This window comes from Rattus norvegicus, chromosome X (assembly GCF_021556685.1).
Source record: "Rattus norvegicus strain SHRSP/BbbUtx chromosome X, alternate assembly SHRSP_T2T, whole genome shotgun sequence".
NCBI classification, from domain to species: Eukaryota; Metazoa; Chordata; class Mammalia; order Rodentia; family Muridae; genus Rattus; species Rattus norvegicus.
The window spans coordinates 39,342,116-39,356,914 of record NC_141554.1 but is presented as its reverse complement, the minus strand read 5'-3'; the positions used below and the strand labels follow the sequence as shown (position 1 = coordinate 39,356,914).

Below are 14,799 nucleotides of genomic sequence, written 5' to 3'. Positions count from 1 at the left end.
GTTCAATTCCCAGTACCCACATGGCAGCTCATAACTATAACTTCAGAACTCCAGTTCCAGAGTCTCTGATGCCCTCACACACTCATGCAGGCAAATACCAATGCATATGAAATTGAAAAAAGAAAAAGAAAATTAGGGCTAGGCCCATGCCTTTAATACCATCAGTAGGATCTTTGTAAACTCAAGGCCATACTACTCTACATGGCAAACTCCATCCAGGACAGCCAGGATTACAGAGAAATGCAAAAAGAAAACCAGGTCTTGAATAATTTAATAATAAATTTTAGCCTGTATGACAACAAAACCACAAAATAAGCTCTCAATAATAAAACAGGACAAGAAATCTTAGATTTTGGTGATGAGACATAAACTAATAAACAGATAGGCTTTATTTGGTTCTTAATTCTTTGTTTTTAATAACAGAAAAATAGGAATGGTTAAGAGCTCTTGCTGCTCTTCTTGTTGTTGCTCTTGCAGAGGACCCAACAATGGGCAGCTCACAACTGCATATAATTCCAGTTCCAGGGACTCCAATATCTTCTTCTGACCTCTTGGAGCACCCACACACATAACATTTTAAAAGAAAAGCAGATATATTCTAGCAGTGATTGGATTGAGCATTAAATAACCACTTTTTAGATGAGAAAATGACATGGTCAAAAAGAATTTTCTGATTTATACACTAAATATCTACAAATGGGGCCGGAGAGATGGCTCAGTGGTTAAGACTGCTGCTCTTCCAGAGAAATCTGGTTTGAATTCTAGCATTTACATGGTGGCTTGCAACCATGTGCTGACTCCAGTTTCAGAGGATCTGATACCCTTCTTGCCTCCTTGGGCACCAGGCACATGTGCACAGACACATGTGAACAGAACATCCATACACATAAAATAAGTTTTTTCAATGAGTTCAAGACAAGAGCTAGGGAAACGGCTTGGGAATTAAATGCAAGTACTGTTCTGAGCTTGGATTGCAGATCCTTGGGCATATCTCAAGCACCTGTCATTTCAGTTGAAAGTGATCTAATATCCTCTTTGGGCCACTGTAGCCACTGCACTCCAAATCCATAACCAGACAAAGACAAACATATGATTTAAAATAGACTTAAAAACTTAAAAAGTGTTCAAGGCCATAGTGAGACACTGACTGAAAAAAAAATCCTAGACACCTGAAATCTTAGCACTGAGGAAACAAAGACTACATTGGCCGTGAGTTCCAGGCCAGCCAGGGATACAGTGAGTTTCAAGCCAGCCTGGGCCACAGATAAAGATCATACCTAAAACAATATAAAACTCACAAAAGGCCAGGAGTGGTGGCACATGCCTTTCATTCCAATATTCAGGAATCAGGGGCAGGCAGATCTGTCTTACAGACTTGAGTTCCAGGACAACCAGACTACACACAGAAACCCTGTCTTAAAATAACCCTCTCAACTCCTGCAAAACAAAACGAACCTCATAAAAGACAGAGGCCTGGGGCTGAAGAGATGGCTCAGTGGTTAAGAGCACTGACTGCTCTTCCAGAGGTCCTGAGTTCAATTCCCAGCAACCACATGGTGGCTCACAATCATCTGTAATGGGATCTGATGCCCTCTTCTGGTATGTCTGAAGACAGCAACAGTGTACTCATAATATAAAATAAATAAATCTTTTTTTAAAAAAAGGGACAGAGGCCTGTGGTATAAGTTAAATGATAAAACATATGTAGCATATACAAGGTCCATGGGATTGATTTCAGCATTTAAAAATAAATAAAAAAGTAAGGTCGAAAGAAGCTATTCAGTAGCAGAAGCCCTCAGAGTATGGCCAAGGCCCTGGATTTAACCAATGGCGCAATTAACCAAAAACCTAAGTAAAAAAGAAATTAGGTTTTTACATGTAAAGCTGGGCATATTTTACACATGCCTGTAGTCAGCTACCTGGGAGGTTCAAACACGAGGATCTATTTAAGTCCATGAACTAGAAGCCACCCATGGTGATAAGCAAAACCTAATCTGAATAATAAAACAAACAAACAAAAAACAACTAAGCTAAACCCTGAAACAAAGACATAATAAAATAGCTACAGATACTGTATAATCTCAAATGTTTGAGAAGCAGGGTATTCTAGGGCCAAATATTTAGTGGTTATTAGTCAAGATAAGAAAACAATCTGTGTTATAAGAATCGCCATCTTCTAGTATTACATGGAACTGGTATTTAATTCCAGGTACATGGAACCTGGAATTACCTTACCTATTCATGCAGATAGATTCTCAATCCTTCTGGTTATGCAGTGGTTTGATTCTTTCCCTAGTCAATAACCACACTTCTGCTACACATGGACATAAGATTAAAGTATCCTGCAGCAGTGAACAAAGTCGCTACTAACAGTGAGAAGCAGTACAGAACAACTTAGTGCTATTACCTCTTCCCTTAGCGCATACTGCTCAATAAGTTTCTTCAGCTTCTCTCCCAGTTCAATGTTCTCCTGTCGCAGTTTGGCATTGTGTATGTCATGTTGTTCCAACTGAGCTTGGATTTCATTGAGAGTTATCTGGAAATGTGCTGTTGCTTCCTTCCGCCGTTCTTCCTCCTCTCGTGCCTGCTGCATATTTTCCTCCTTAGGACCCAAAAGAGTTTGTTAATAGGAGACCTATGGACGGAATGCTCAAAGAAGGTGCTGTGCAGGCTACTCAGGAGCCAGAGAAGGGGATGGCAAGTTCAAGGCCTGCCTGGGCCTACAGAATGAGTTAAAGAACAACAGTCTGGGCAACTTAGTGAGACCCTGTGTCAAGCAAAAAGGAAAATACAGGAGAAAAGTGCTTGTTGTCCAAGCCTAAAGACCTGAGTTCAAATTAGCACCTACATAAAAGTAGAGCATAGTAGTCTGTGCCTATAATCCTAGCTCTGGAGGGGGGGGTGTTCCACATGCACACCCACAGCACCACCCCAACACACAGATGGACACACATACACATACATGCCAAAATAAAAAAAAAAGGTTGGAGATGCAACTCAAGGAAATAATTGTTTGGGGTTGGAGATTTAGCTCAGTGGTAGAGCGCTTGCCTAGGAAGCGCAAGGCCCTGGGTTCGGTCCCCAGCTCCGAAAAAAAGAACCAAAAAAAAAAAAGGAAATAATTGTTTGTCTGGCATATGGGGAGAAAAAAATTTGCTGTGGTATATGTTCACTACACTTCTGCCCTGGCACATTCTGTCCAAGGTAGTTTGTCCCCCTTACTTAGGATCAGAAAGCACACTTCTTTTCTCTTTCGCATACAGAGCACTGAGCTATATCAATTGAGGATTATATGACTCTCTACTAGAACAGGCTTCTTAATAACCACAGAAAGAATCAGATCAGTCTGAGCAAACAGCCCCTCTTTCAGTTTACATTGTAGATCAAAGTTCTAACTCCTGAGAGGTCAAGAGACCAATAGCATCCTTATTTTAAAACTTTAAAATTTTCAAGTATATTTTATTAATGCATTAGTTGGGTTGGGATGGGAGTAGGTTAACTGGGATTGAAACAAGGGCCTTGAACACATTAGACATGTGCTCTCCATATAGGCTAAATCCCTGGCCCACTTTTTAGTTTTCATTTTGAGACACGATCTCATTTAGTTGTCCAGGCTGACACTGAACTTACTCAATAGTGTCTTGAACTTGCATTCTCCTGCTTCAGTCTTCTAACTGGCTGTGGTTATAGGCCTGTGTCCCTAACCTAGGTACCACCTACTTTAAGATCTAATTATAAAGGTTCAGGGCTGGAAAGATACTTCAATGGTTAATACTTGTTATTGCAAAGGATCGAGGTTTGACTCCCAGCATCCACATGGTAGCTCACAACCATCCATTAACTCCCTGTTCAGGGTAATTCCAATTCCTGATGCCTGCTTCTGACCTCTACAGCCAGGAGCACAGATACATGCAGGCAAAACATTCATACACATAAATACATCTTTTTAAATAAATTAATAAATATGAATGACCAATAGTAAAGAAGGAACTGAGGAAATGGTTCTGGGATTAAGAGTATTTACTAGTTATAGGACCTAAGGTCAGACCCCACCATCCAAATCAGTTGCCTCAAAACCACCTGTAACCGCAAGGGATTGAGGTTCCCATCAGGAGCATACTATAGGGGTTGGGGATTTAGCTCAGTGGTAGAGTGCTTGCCTAGGAAGCGCAAGGCCCTGGGTTCGGTCCCCAGCTCCGGAAAAAAAAAAAAACCCAAAAAAAAAGAGCATACTATAAATCTTTTTTTCTAAAAAAATAGAAAGGAAGCAAGGGGGCTGGAAAGGTGGCTCAGCGGTTAAGGGCACTGACTGCTTTCCAGAGGTCCTGAGTTCAAGTCCCAGTGATCACATGGTGGCTCACAGTCATCTGTATATGGGATCTGGTGCCCTCTTCTTGTCTGTAGGCATACATGCAGGCAGAAAGCTGTATATATAATAAATCTTTAAAAGAGGGAGGGGTGCTGGAGAGATGGCTTAGTGGTTAAGAGCACTGACTGCTCTTCCAGAGGTTCTGAGTTCAATTCCCAGTGACTACATGGTGGCTCACAACCATCTGTAATGGGATCAGATGCCCTCTTCTGATGTGTCTGAAAATAGCTACAGTGTAATCACATACATAAAATAAATAATTGTTTTTTTTTAAGGAAGCAAATGATAACTCCCATCTGGCGAGAAAACCATGTCCTAAGTTAAATGCTGTTGTGTCTAGGTCCTTGGGATGTAGATGGGAGAGAGGACATTTGCTCAGTGTCCTACCCTATTATACAGAAGGACAGAAGGATAGGCTAGTTACAAAGTTAAGATTCTTTTCATGGTTTTTTTTCTCTTTTTCCCTGGATACCAATTCATACCTGCTTACTATTCCTACATAAATTTGCTAAGATCTAAATGCTACCACCAAAAGTGCTCAGTAACCAAGAGCTAGGAGTTAGCCAGGAAACTTGGGCAGTGCAGTGCAGCCATCCACCTGAATACTTGACAGCGCTCCTTTCTCACAAACTCTAAATGTACTAGCTTCTCATTTTATGACAGCTACTTTAGTGCTCTGCAAACAAAAAGCAAGACAAAATGAAAACTGGCAACTCTGAGCTTTTTAAAATCATGGCTTTAAGAGGTGGGGGAGGGAGGGAGGGGGGGGGAGGGAGGGAGGGAGGGAGGGAGGGAGGGAGGACTGGAGAGATAGGTCAGTAGTTAAGAGCACTGCTACTCTGGGGCTGGGGATTTAGCTCAGTGGTAGAGTCCTTACCTAGGAAGCGCAAGGCCCTGGGATCGGTCCCCAGCTCCGAAAAAAAGAACCAAAAAAAAAAAAAAAAAAAGAGCACTGCTACTCTTGTAGAGAACTCATGTTCAGTTCCCAGCACCTAGCAAGTATCCATCAGCATCTTCAATTCAAGGAGACTGACACTGTCTTCTGGCCTCCTCCAGCACTAGACATGAACATGGTATACACTAATAAAAAATCTTTTAAAAAGAAAGTTGGGAGTTCCATGTTTACTCCATGTGACCAAATATGAGGGAATCCCTCTTTTGAACAGGAAACTCAAATTCAAAAGACAAGTGTTCTATCAGTCTCACATTATATTGCCTCATTCACAACATCAGCCCAAGCAAACCAGAAACAGGGTCATATCTGGTCTCTAGATAGGCAGATTTCAAATTGACACAAGATAACCTTTTGTGACATCACTTCAAAACAGTAAATCAACTAACCTTTAAGGTCTTATTATGACGTTGAAGTTCCCTGCAAAGAGACTCCAGTTTGCTTCTTGCCAAGATGGCCTTGCTGTGTTCACTTTGAAGGTGAACTTTCTCTTTCACGATCTGGGCTTGCTTCTTCTGAAGAATCTTCATTTGTTTCTGAACATTCCTGCTTTCTTCCAGCTAAAATTAGCAAGCACTTTACTTTCAGAAAACATAGCAAAAGCCCCCATTCCCTAAGTGAAGGCTAGAACAATCAGCTACCAGCTATATGATTTTCCTATTTTTTTTTTGAGACAGTCTTGCTATGTAGCCTGGTTGGCCTACAACCCTCAATCCTTCCTCAACCTGAAATCTGGAATTACAGGCACTAAAGCCAGCTAAGAGCTATGGCTGGAGTGATGGCTAGGCAGCTAGAAGTACTTACTAATCTTCCAGGGGACCATTTTGGGGTCCAGCACCCATATCAGGTGACTCAGAACTGCCTGTAATTTCCAGTTTCAAAGGATCCAATACTTCTCCCCCCACCCCCAGAATCAATCAAGATGAATATTCAGATGTCATGGCCTCAGCCTGTAATCACAGCACTCAGGAGGCTAAGGCAGGAGAATTGTCATGATTTCAAGGTCAGCTTAGCGCTATATGAGTACAAGCTCAGTCTGGGTTACAATATGAGCCCCTGTCTTTAAATATACAAACCAACTAACTATTAGGCTAGAGAGCAGTGCTTAAGCAGAGGAACAAAGAGTACAGGTCCTAGCACAAGTCTGTAACTCCAGCTCCGGGAGATCTGATGCCCTCTTCTAGCCTCCTCAGATAATGCATTTATAAGCACACCACCCTCAACCCAGTGATAGAGCACTTGCCTCCCACAAGTAACACTTGGGGTGAGTGAAGATCCCATCCTTAGCATGACTAAAGGGAGGCAGGGAGAGACCAATACTGCATCGTATAATTTTATTCCAACTGTTTCATGCTATGTGAAAGCACCAACCTCCCTGTACTGGTTGTAAGGAAAGTATGCAATTTGGTGTGGGTGGAAGACATGACCTGAGTATTTCTTCAGCCCCTTAGATATCTATCTTCAGAACAACTTTTAATTATTCAAGTTCTACTTTATTATAAAAAATTTGTACAACTATTATCAGGCCAAGAATTGCCCAAGAATACAGAGGAAAATGGAGATTGGAATCTTAAAACCTTCCACATTGACCTGGTGACCTTGATTTGTCACCTTTGCCTGACTTCAGAGACTAATTATAGCTCTCTCTTGTTTCAAATCAGTGATTCATTGGCAATTTAGGCTCCTAATTTTCCAGCTGTAATCCTGTGTTTTGAACTGATATACTTGATATTTCTCCTCCCAGAGTTTCATCTTTTGGGTTTAACCCTTTGTAAAATGAGCTAGCCCCTATCCTGACCAGAACTAATTCAACTAGTAAGACCAGTATCTCTTGAATTTCTCTTTGTTGGTTAGCTGTCTATTGACTATTTTCTGGCTATTAAGATTTGATGAAATCCAAACATAAAATACAGGATTATTAGGAATGAAGAGATTGCTCAGTGGTTAAAGTCATTGACTACTCTTCTAGGGGACCTGGATACAATTCTTAGCACCCACATGATTCTCATAACCATCTGTAACTCCCTGGGTTCAATTTCTAGCATGTAGAAGCAGCTTACAACAGTCTGTAACTCCATCAAGTCCCAGGGGATCCAATACCCTCTTCTGGTTTCCGACAGCACAAGCATACATGGTACACAGGCATACATGTAGATAAAATACCCACATACATAAAAGAAATTTAATTAAAAATTGATTTACTGAGCTTTTGTCTTTATTTTTATTATAAAAGGAGATGATGTGTTAACAAGATAAGATGGCTTAAGGGGAGGCTTGCCACGCAAACTTTATGGCTTGAGTTCAATCCCTAGAACTTACTCTGAGAAGTTGTCCTCTGACATCCACATCCACACTGTGGGGCTCAAGTGTCAGCACTCTTTCTCTCACACACAAACATACATATAAAAGTCGGAATTAATGTGTGTTATTTAGAAATTAATATTGAACCTTATTTTTCTAAAAATACACACAAACCACTGAACTAAATTTAGAACTTTTTTTTAACTAACTAGGACTCAAGGATCCTGCAATTTTAGGTTAGAAGCAAATGAATCCCTTTCAAGGTAACATCTATACTAAGATAAGATGGCCACTTTACCAACCTTTCTGAACAGTTTTTACTGAAGAAATTGATGCTGAGTCACAAAGAGCAAGAGTGCCACCTTGTGGCCCATCAAAATACACCAAAAGCATCACAGAGGAGGATATGGGAGGTCATGTCTGCAATCCCAGTTAGTCCTTGGGAAGGTAATAAAGGCAAGATCAGGAGGTCAAGGTCATAATTGACAACATGAGTTCAGACTGACCAGGGACAAATAAAGCTGTCTGTAAAAGACCAAACCAACCAAACAAAAACTTTCCAAACTATTTCCAGACACTTCTTTAGAAATTCCTATGGGGGGGCTGGGGATTTAGCTCAGTGGTAGAGCGCTTACCTAGGAAGCGCAAGGCCCTGGGTTCGGTCCCCAGCTCCGAAAAAAAGAACCAAAAAAAAAAAAAAAGAAATTCCTATGGGAAGAATTGCTACTCTTGAATATGTGAAGTTGTCCAAGCTTGGACTAGGCATGGCAATGTAACTCCGGAGCTAAAGAGTCAGACTGAACTGCTGCAACTACTCTGCTCCAGGGTTCCTGTGCTCACTAATCCTTTGCTGTCCCTTTTATGTTATTTCTTTTTTTCCCCCACGTGTAAAGATTTAATGGAAGAACAAGACAAGGGGAAGGGGTGAAAGAGAAAATAAGGAAGGGAAGGGAAGGGGAGGGGAGGGAGAGGGGAGGGGAGGGAAGGGAAGGGAAGGGAAGGGAAGAGAAGAGGAGAGAAGAGGAGAGAGAGCTGAGAAAGTCTGCCTTTTATTTGGAATATGACGTAACTACTCCCGGATGGAGTTGGGAATTGAACCAAAGGAACACTGGGAATGTATGGCTGTTGCCATGGCAACAGTGACCAAATGGTGTCACTGTTGGAGGTAAAGGCAATTCCTGATACCAACATGCCTCCCTTTTTCTTATCATAAAAAGAAGGAAAAAAGGGAGGGGGAAGCTGAATATTGTTGTTAAATATCGGCCAGCACCCATCTGGATAAAGCACACCAAACTAACACCCACAGGGTTCCACGTGGAGAGATTTAATGAGTGAAGAATAGAAAAAGAGAGGAGAGGCAGCTGGCCATGGGCACGTGGTGGGAGGGGTGAGAGGGCAAAATCAGAGAGGAACAAAGAGTAAGAGAGAAGAGCCCTTTTATGTTATTTCATTTGTATACTCCTAAATAAATTCTTAAAAAGCAAATACCCTTTTTGCTTTTCACTGTTGACATTAGTACTACCAAGGAATTGGTATTTTTGCTTTAATAATTTATTTTTAAAGATTTATTTATTTTATTTATATGAGTACACAGTAGCTGTCTTCAGACACACCAGAAGAGGGCATCAGATCCCATTACAGATGGTTGTGAGTCACCATGTGGTTGCTGGGAATTGAACTCAAGACTTCTGGAAGAATAGTCAGTGCTCTTAACCACTGAGCCATCTCTCCAGCCCTAATAATCTCTATTAATTTACACTAAGCAACTACATGGTGACCCCAGGATGTCAAATTCTGGATTATATTGCTACAACTCAATAAAATTGTTGGTATATACCTACTAATCAGAAACTATTGGGGGCACAGTGGGCTATAGGCTTTGTCATATAAAAAGGTTTATTCTATGCTTCTCTCAAAGGGTCAGATGGAGATAAAAACTGGAAAGGGCTCCTATGTGTTTCATTCTGATCACTTCAAGGTAAGAAGTAGGGACTTTCAGGTTGAAAATCTGGGGAGGGAGGGAGGTATCAATGCCACAAGCCAAGAAGCACCTAGGCAGACAGAGAGATTCTTCTGGGAGTGATGTAGTTGTTTCAACAGCTCCAAATGAGAAGGGCAAAGAGCAGACAAAAGAAGCTACCCAGGAACAAGAGTTCACTTTGCAGTTAGTCCTAGCAGACATAGAGGATTCTTCTAGATCAGCTCCATACAGCACACTGTAGATGTGGCACAGCACATCTCAGATGGAACCCACGTCCAAATTAGTAGTACTCATGACAATGTCATAGTAACGGAGATTCTAACTGCTAGTTTGGAAAGCCAGAAAGCCATGCTTCATGTCTAGCAGAGACACTAACAAATGAATCAAAAGTACATCCCACACATCTGCTTATATTCTTCCTCTGTGGAGACCTCTGATTACTTCTTACACTCAACATAGTACAAGGCACATGCTCCATGTCTGGACAAATAGGTATAGGTTTTGGACAGTATCAGAATTGCTGAGTGCTAATTACAAGCCACTTGCCATTTTCAAAGTTTGCCATGGATTTTTTTATTTTTTGAGCAAAGTCTTGGTATATAGCCCAGGCTGACCTCAAACTGATAGACTCACCTGCTTGCCAAGGGCTGGGATTAAAGGTATAGCCACCACACCAGCCATCATGTACTTTTAAAAGGTATTTAAAAACCCACTCTTAGTCAGATGTGGTGGTCTAAACCTTTAGTCCCAGCATTCAGAAAGCAAGGGAGACAGAGTTTGAGGCCAGCCTGGCCTATAAAATGAGTTCCAGGATAGCCAGGGTTACACAGAGAAACCAAATTCTGCCTTGAAACCAGCCATCCAACCTCCCCCCCCCCAAAAAAAAAAGAAAAAGAAAAAAGAAAGAAAGAAAAGAAAAGAAACCCACTCTTACTTGTGGACAGTTCAGAAAAAAACAGATTTTAATTGGATTTAGCCCACAAGCTACATAATACATGTATTTTCCTGGTATACACATAAATGAAATTCTCCAGAGTGCTGGCTTCTAGATATTCAATTCATATGACATTACTAAACTTCTTCCAGAGTTGATGGCAAATGTGTATACCCAGTAGCAGTGTATAAAGGTCATGCAGGAGCTGTCGAGGTGCTCAGTGGTTAAGCTTGCATACTGCTCTTGCAGAGGACCCAAGTTTTCTGTTCCCAACACCCATGTAAGGAAAGCTTAAAACTGCCCATAATCCCAGCTCCAGGGGATCTGAAGCCCTCTTCTGGCATATATGTGTATATGCACACAGAGCATTCCTATATTTAAATAAATTTTCAAAAAGGTTTTGCAGTTGTAAAAATGCTACCTTAAGAGCCAGACTGGTGGTGGTGGCATGAGCCTTTAAGCCCAGCACTCAGGAGGCAGAGGTAGGTGAAACTCTGTGAGTTCATGGCCAGCTTGGTCTACAGAAGGAGTTCCAGGAAAGCCAGGGCTACACAGAGAAACCCTGTCTCAAAAACAAACACAACAACAAAAAAGAAGCAGACATGATGGTACAAGGTTGTGCAAGCCTTTATTCCCAGCACGCAGGAGGCAGTGGCAAACACTGGTGATCTTTGCTGAATTCCAGGCCAGCCAGGGTTACATAGTGAGACCCTGTCTTTAAGAGAGAGGGAGGGAAAATGGCATCTCATTGTGATCTTCCTCTCTGACCAGTATACGAAGTTAATAACTCTATATGTCTTTTTTGGGTCGTTAAGCTAAGTTTTGTACTTCTATGAAATGCCTCTTTCCTATCTTATGACGCACTTTCCACTGGTTTTTGTCTGTTCCTTTCATGTTTGTAAGAATTCTTTTATTTTTCCATATTGTTGTTTTACTGTGCTAGGAATTGAATCTAAGTCCTTATACATATAAGATAAATGCTTGGGCTGGAGAGGTGGCTCAGCAGTTAAGAGCATTCACTGCTCTTCCCGAGGTCCTGAGTTCAAATCCCAGCAACCACAATGGTGGCTCACAACCATCTGTGATGAGATCTGATGCCCTCTTCTGGTGTGTCTGAAGACAGCTACAGTGTACTCATCTATAATAAATAAATAAATCTTAAAAAAAAAAGATAAATGTGCTAGTTGTTCTTTCAGGTGTATCTTTTAAAAATGTTATGCATGTGAGCATTTTGCCTGCACATATCCCACAATTATGGCACTTTCCTGGTACAAAGGCCAGAGAGGGCATCAGATCCCCTGGAACTGGAATTATAGTAGGTTGTTAGCGGTCATGTGGGTGTTGGGACTCCAATCCCAAGTCTTTTGGACAAGCACCTAGGTGTTCTTAACCACTAAACCATCTCCAGCCCCATTTCCATCTTCTTGATACTAAATCTAACTCTGTTGGAAACATTGTCCCAGATTTGCAATGTCATCTTTCAAGGTACGTTGAATTCTTTTTTCCTGGTATATACTCAATCTGGGGCTGGCACATGCTAGGCAAGCACACTACCTACCACTGAGATGTATCTCTAGCCCTTTTCATTTTAAGGCAGGGTCTCACCCAATTGCCCATATAGCCTCGAACTAGTTATCTTCTTGCCTCAGCCCCTCAATAGCTGGCATTATAGGCCTGCACTAATAGGCCCCAGTCTTTAAGGTATTTACTGGATGCACATACTGACTTCAGTAGACCAGTCTGTACACTCTTTATTTATTTGCTTATTTATTGTATGTATATATACCATGACACACCTGTGGAAGGTAGAAGATCACTTCTAGGGATCAGTTCACTCCTTCTACCATGTGAGCTCTAGCAATCCAACTCAGGCCATCAGGCTTGGCAATAAGTCCCTTACTAGTTCCGTCATCTTTTTAGTAAACATTTATTTATTTATTTTATGTATGTGAGTGCACTGCCACTGTCTTCAGACACACCAGAAGAGGGCCCCAGATCTCATCACAGATGTTTGAGAGCCACCATGTGATTCCTGGGATTTGAACTCGGGACCTCTGGAAGAGCAGCAGAGACTGCTTAGCCGTCTCTCCAGCCCCCAACTCAGTCATCTTGCTGGCCCATTTTTTTTTCCTGTTTTGTTTTGTTTTTTTCAGACAAAGTCTTGTTGTATATCCCAGGCTGACCTGAAACTCACAGCAATCCTCTGGCCTCAGCCTTCGAAGTGTTGGAATTACAAATGTGAACTACCAAACCTAGACAATTTGTTTTAATTCTTTTAAAACTATTTAATTTTGTGTGTCTCTATGCATGCTTGAGTGGGTGTATGAGTTCCTGCACAAGAATGCAGGAGCCCACTAGGGTCAGAAAGGGCATCAGACCCAATACTAAAACTGGAATTCCAGGCAGTTCTGAGGGACCTGTGCTAGGAATCCAAGCCAGGTCCTCTGCCAGAGCAGTACGCAGTCTACTGTTGAGCCCAACTTGTGTATTTTGATAATGCTTTTTAACGGTGTAAGAGACCCATCCCAAAGGTACTCAGTGGATTGCTTTCTGGACAAGCTTGAGTATATGAGTTCAAATCCCCAATACCTATATAAAAAGCCAGGCATAGGGCTGGAGAGATGGCTCAGCGGTTAAGAGCACCCGACTGCTCTTCCAGAGGTCATGAGTTCAATTCCCAGCAACCACATGGTGGCTCACAACCATCTGTAAAGAGATCTGATGCCCTCTTCTGGTGTATCTGAAGACAGCTACAGTGTACTTATATATAATAAATGAATAAATAAAAAAAATTAAAAAAAAAAAAGCCAGGCATAGTTATATAAATACATGTTATCCCTGTGTCATTTGGGGGAGAGATGTGTGTGTTATAAGGACCACTAGTTTCAACTTTAGTAAAAAAAAAAAACCCTCTCAAGACAGTAAGATGGAAAGACCCAGTGACCTTCCACTAACTTTTTTTTGCCACAGTTGTATCATTCCCCCAGCACCACCCCCACATATAAGGGGAGAGGATGAGAGCCTTACCACTTACTATCTCAACTAATGGGTTACAGAAGGAGTTATCCAAGCCCAGCTTAGTCCATATAGCAAGTTCCACAACAATTAAGGCTACATAAGACTCTATCTCAAACAATAACAAAAACAAAAGAAAACTAGATCTTTTCTTCCAAAGTTAGGAAAATATTAACTATTAACAAATCTAAATATTATCTCAAAAGATTTTTATTGAAACAAGGTCTTATATCTCAGGCTGGCTGGTCTCAAACTGCCTATGACACTATGACACTGAACTGCTAATCCTGCCTCTACCCCTCAAGTCCTGGGAGTACAGGTGTGCACTACAATATTGTTTTATACAGTGCTGGGAATGAAACCCAAGCTTCATACATGCAGGTGCACTATAGGCACATGGCACACACACGTATGTGGGTACATGCATGCACGCATGTGCATACAAACACACAAACACACACGCAAACACTCTCTAAATAAATAATTCCTAACACTGAATTTTACAAAATTTATTCTAGCTAGGTACAATGGTATATGCTTATAATTTTAACTATTAATATTAAGACTCAGGCAAGAGGATCAGAGGAGCCCAGAAGCTGAAGACTACATCTACAATAAAACCAGACTCTGTCTCAAATACAAAGGAAAGGAAACAGTCTACACCACAGCTTAGCACTATGCTGTTCTCTACGTGCTAGAAAAATCAGTTGGATATGCTGGCATATACCTTTAATTCCTAGCACTGGAAAGCAGAGGCAGAGACAGGCTAACTTCTAGGAGTTATTTAATCCCAACTTGGTCTACATAGCAAGTTCTAGGCCTGCCAAGGTACATGGCAAGAATTTATCTGTAAAAACCAAGAATCAATCAATCAATCAATCAATCAATAAACAGAATCATGAAAACCATGAAAGACCAATAGATCAGATTCTCTCTTCCAATTTTTGAATAAAATATTTTGCATTTTAAGCTATATCAAAATTATATTTTAAAAAGCTTATCGAGCACACATAATATTGTTATATTTTATGGCCCTTAAAGTTATGATTGAATACTCACGAGATCAGCATATTTCTTACACAGAGCCGCCAGCTTTTCCTCTGGGGTTGAAAGGGTGTTTAGCGCTTGCATCAGTAATAAAACTTCTTTTCCTAATGATTAACAAGGTAAGAAATAAGTCCTGAATAATAATAAGAGAAAATATGACCTCTGAAGTCACCAATACTTCCCATGTTCTAATCTCAGAA

At 41.1% G+C, this 14,799-nt stretch overlaps 1 protein-coding gene across 4 annotated transcripts in view; it reads right to left on the bottom strand.

The window, feature by feature from the left end:
• Txlng (taxilin gamma) overlaps window positions 1-14,799 on the bottom strand; it is a 48,824-nt gene that overhangs the window by 11,226 nt on the left and 22,799 nt on the right. For 3 of the 4 annotated variants that reach the window (NM_001398782.1, XM_087599623.1, XM_087599622.1), the window contains 3 exon segments: window positions 2,408-2,602; window positions 5,711-5,881; window positions 14,612-14,703. In NM_001398782.1, the coding sequence (NP_001385711.1) occupies window positions 2,408-2,602; window positions 5,711-5,881; window positions 14,612-14,703 (458 nt within the window). 4 annotated transcript variants of the gene reach the window in all.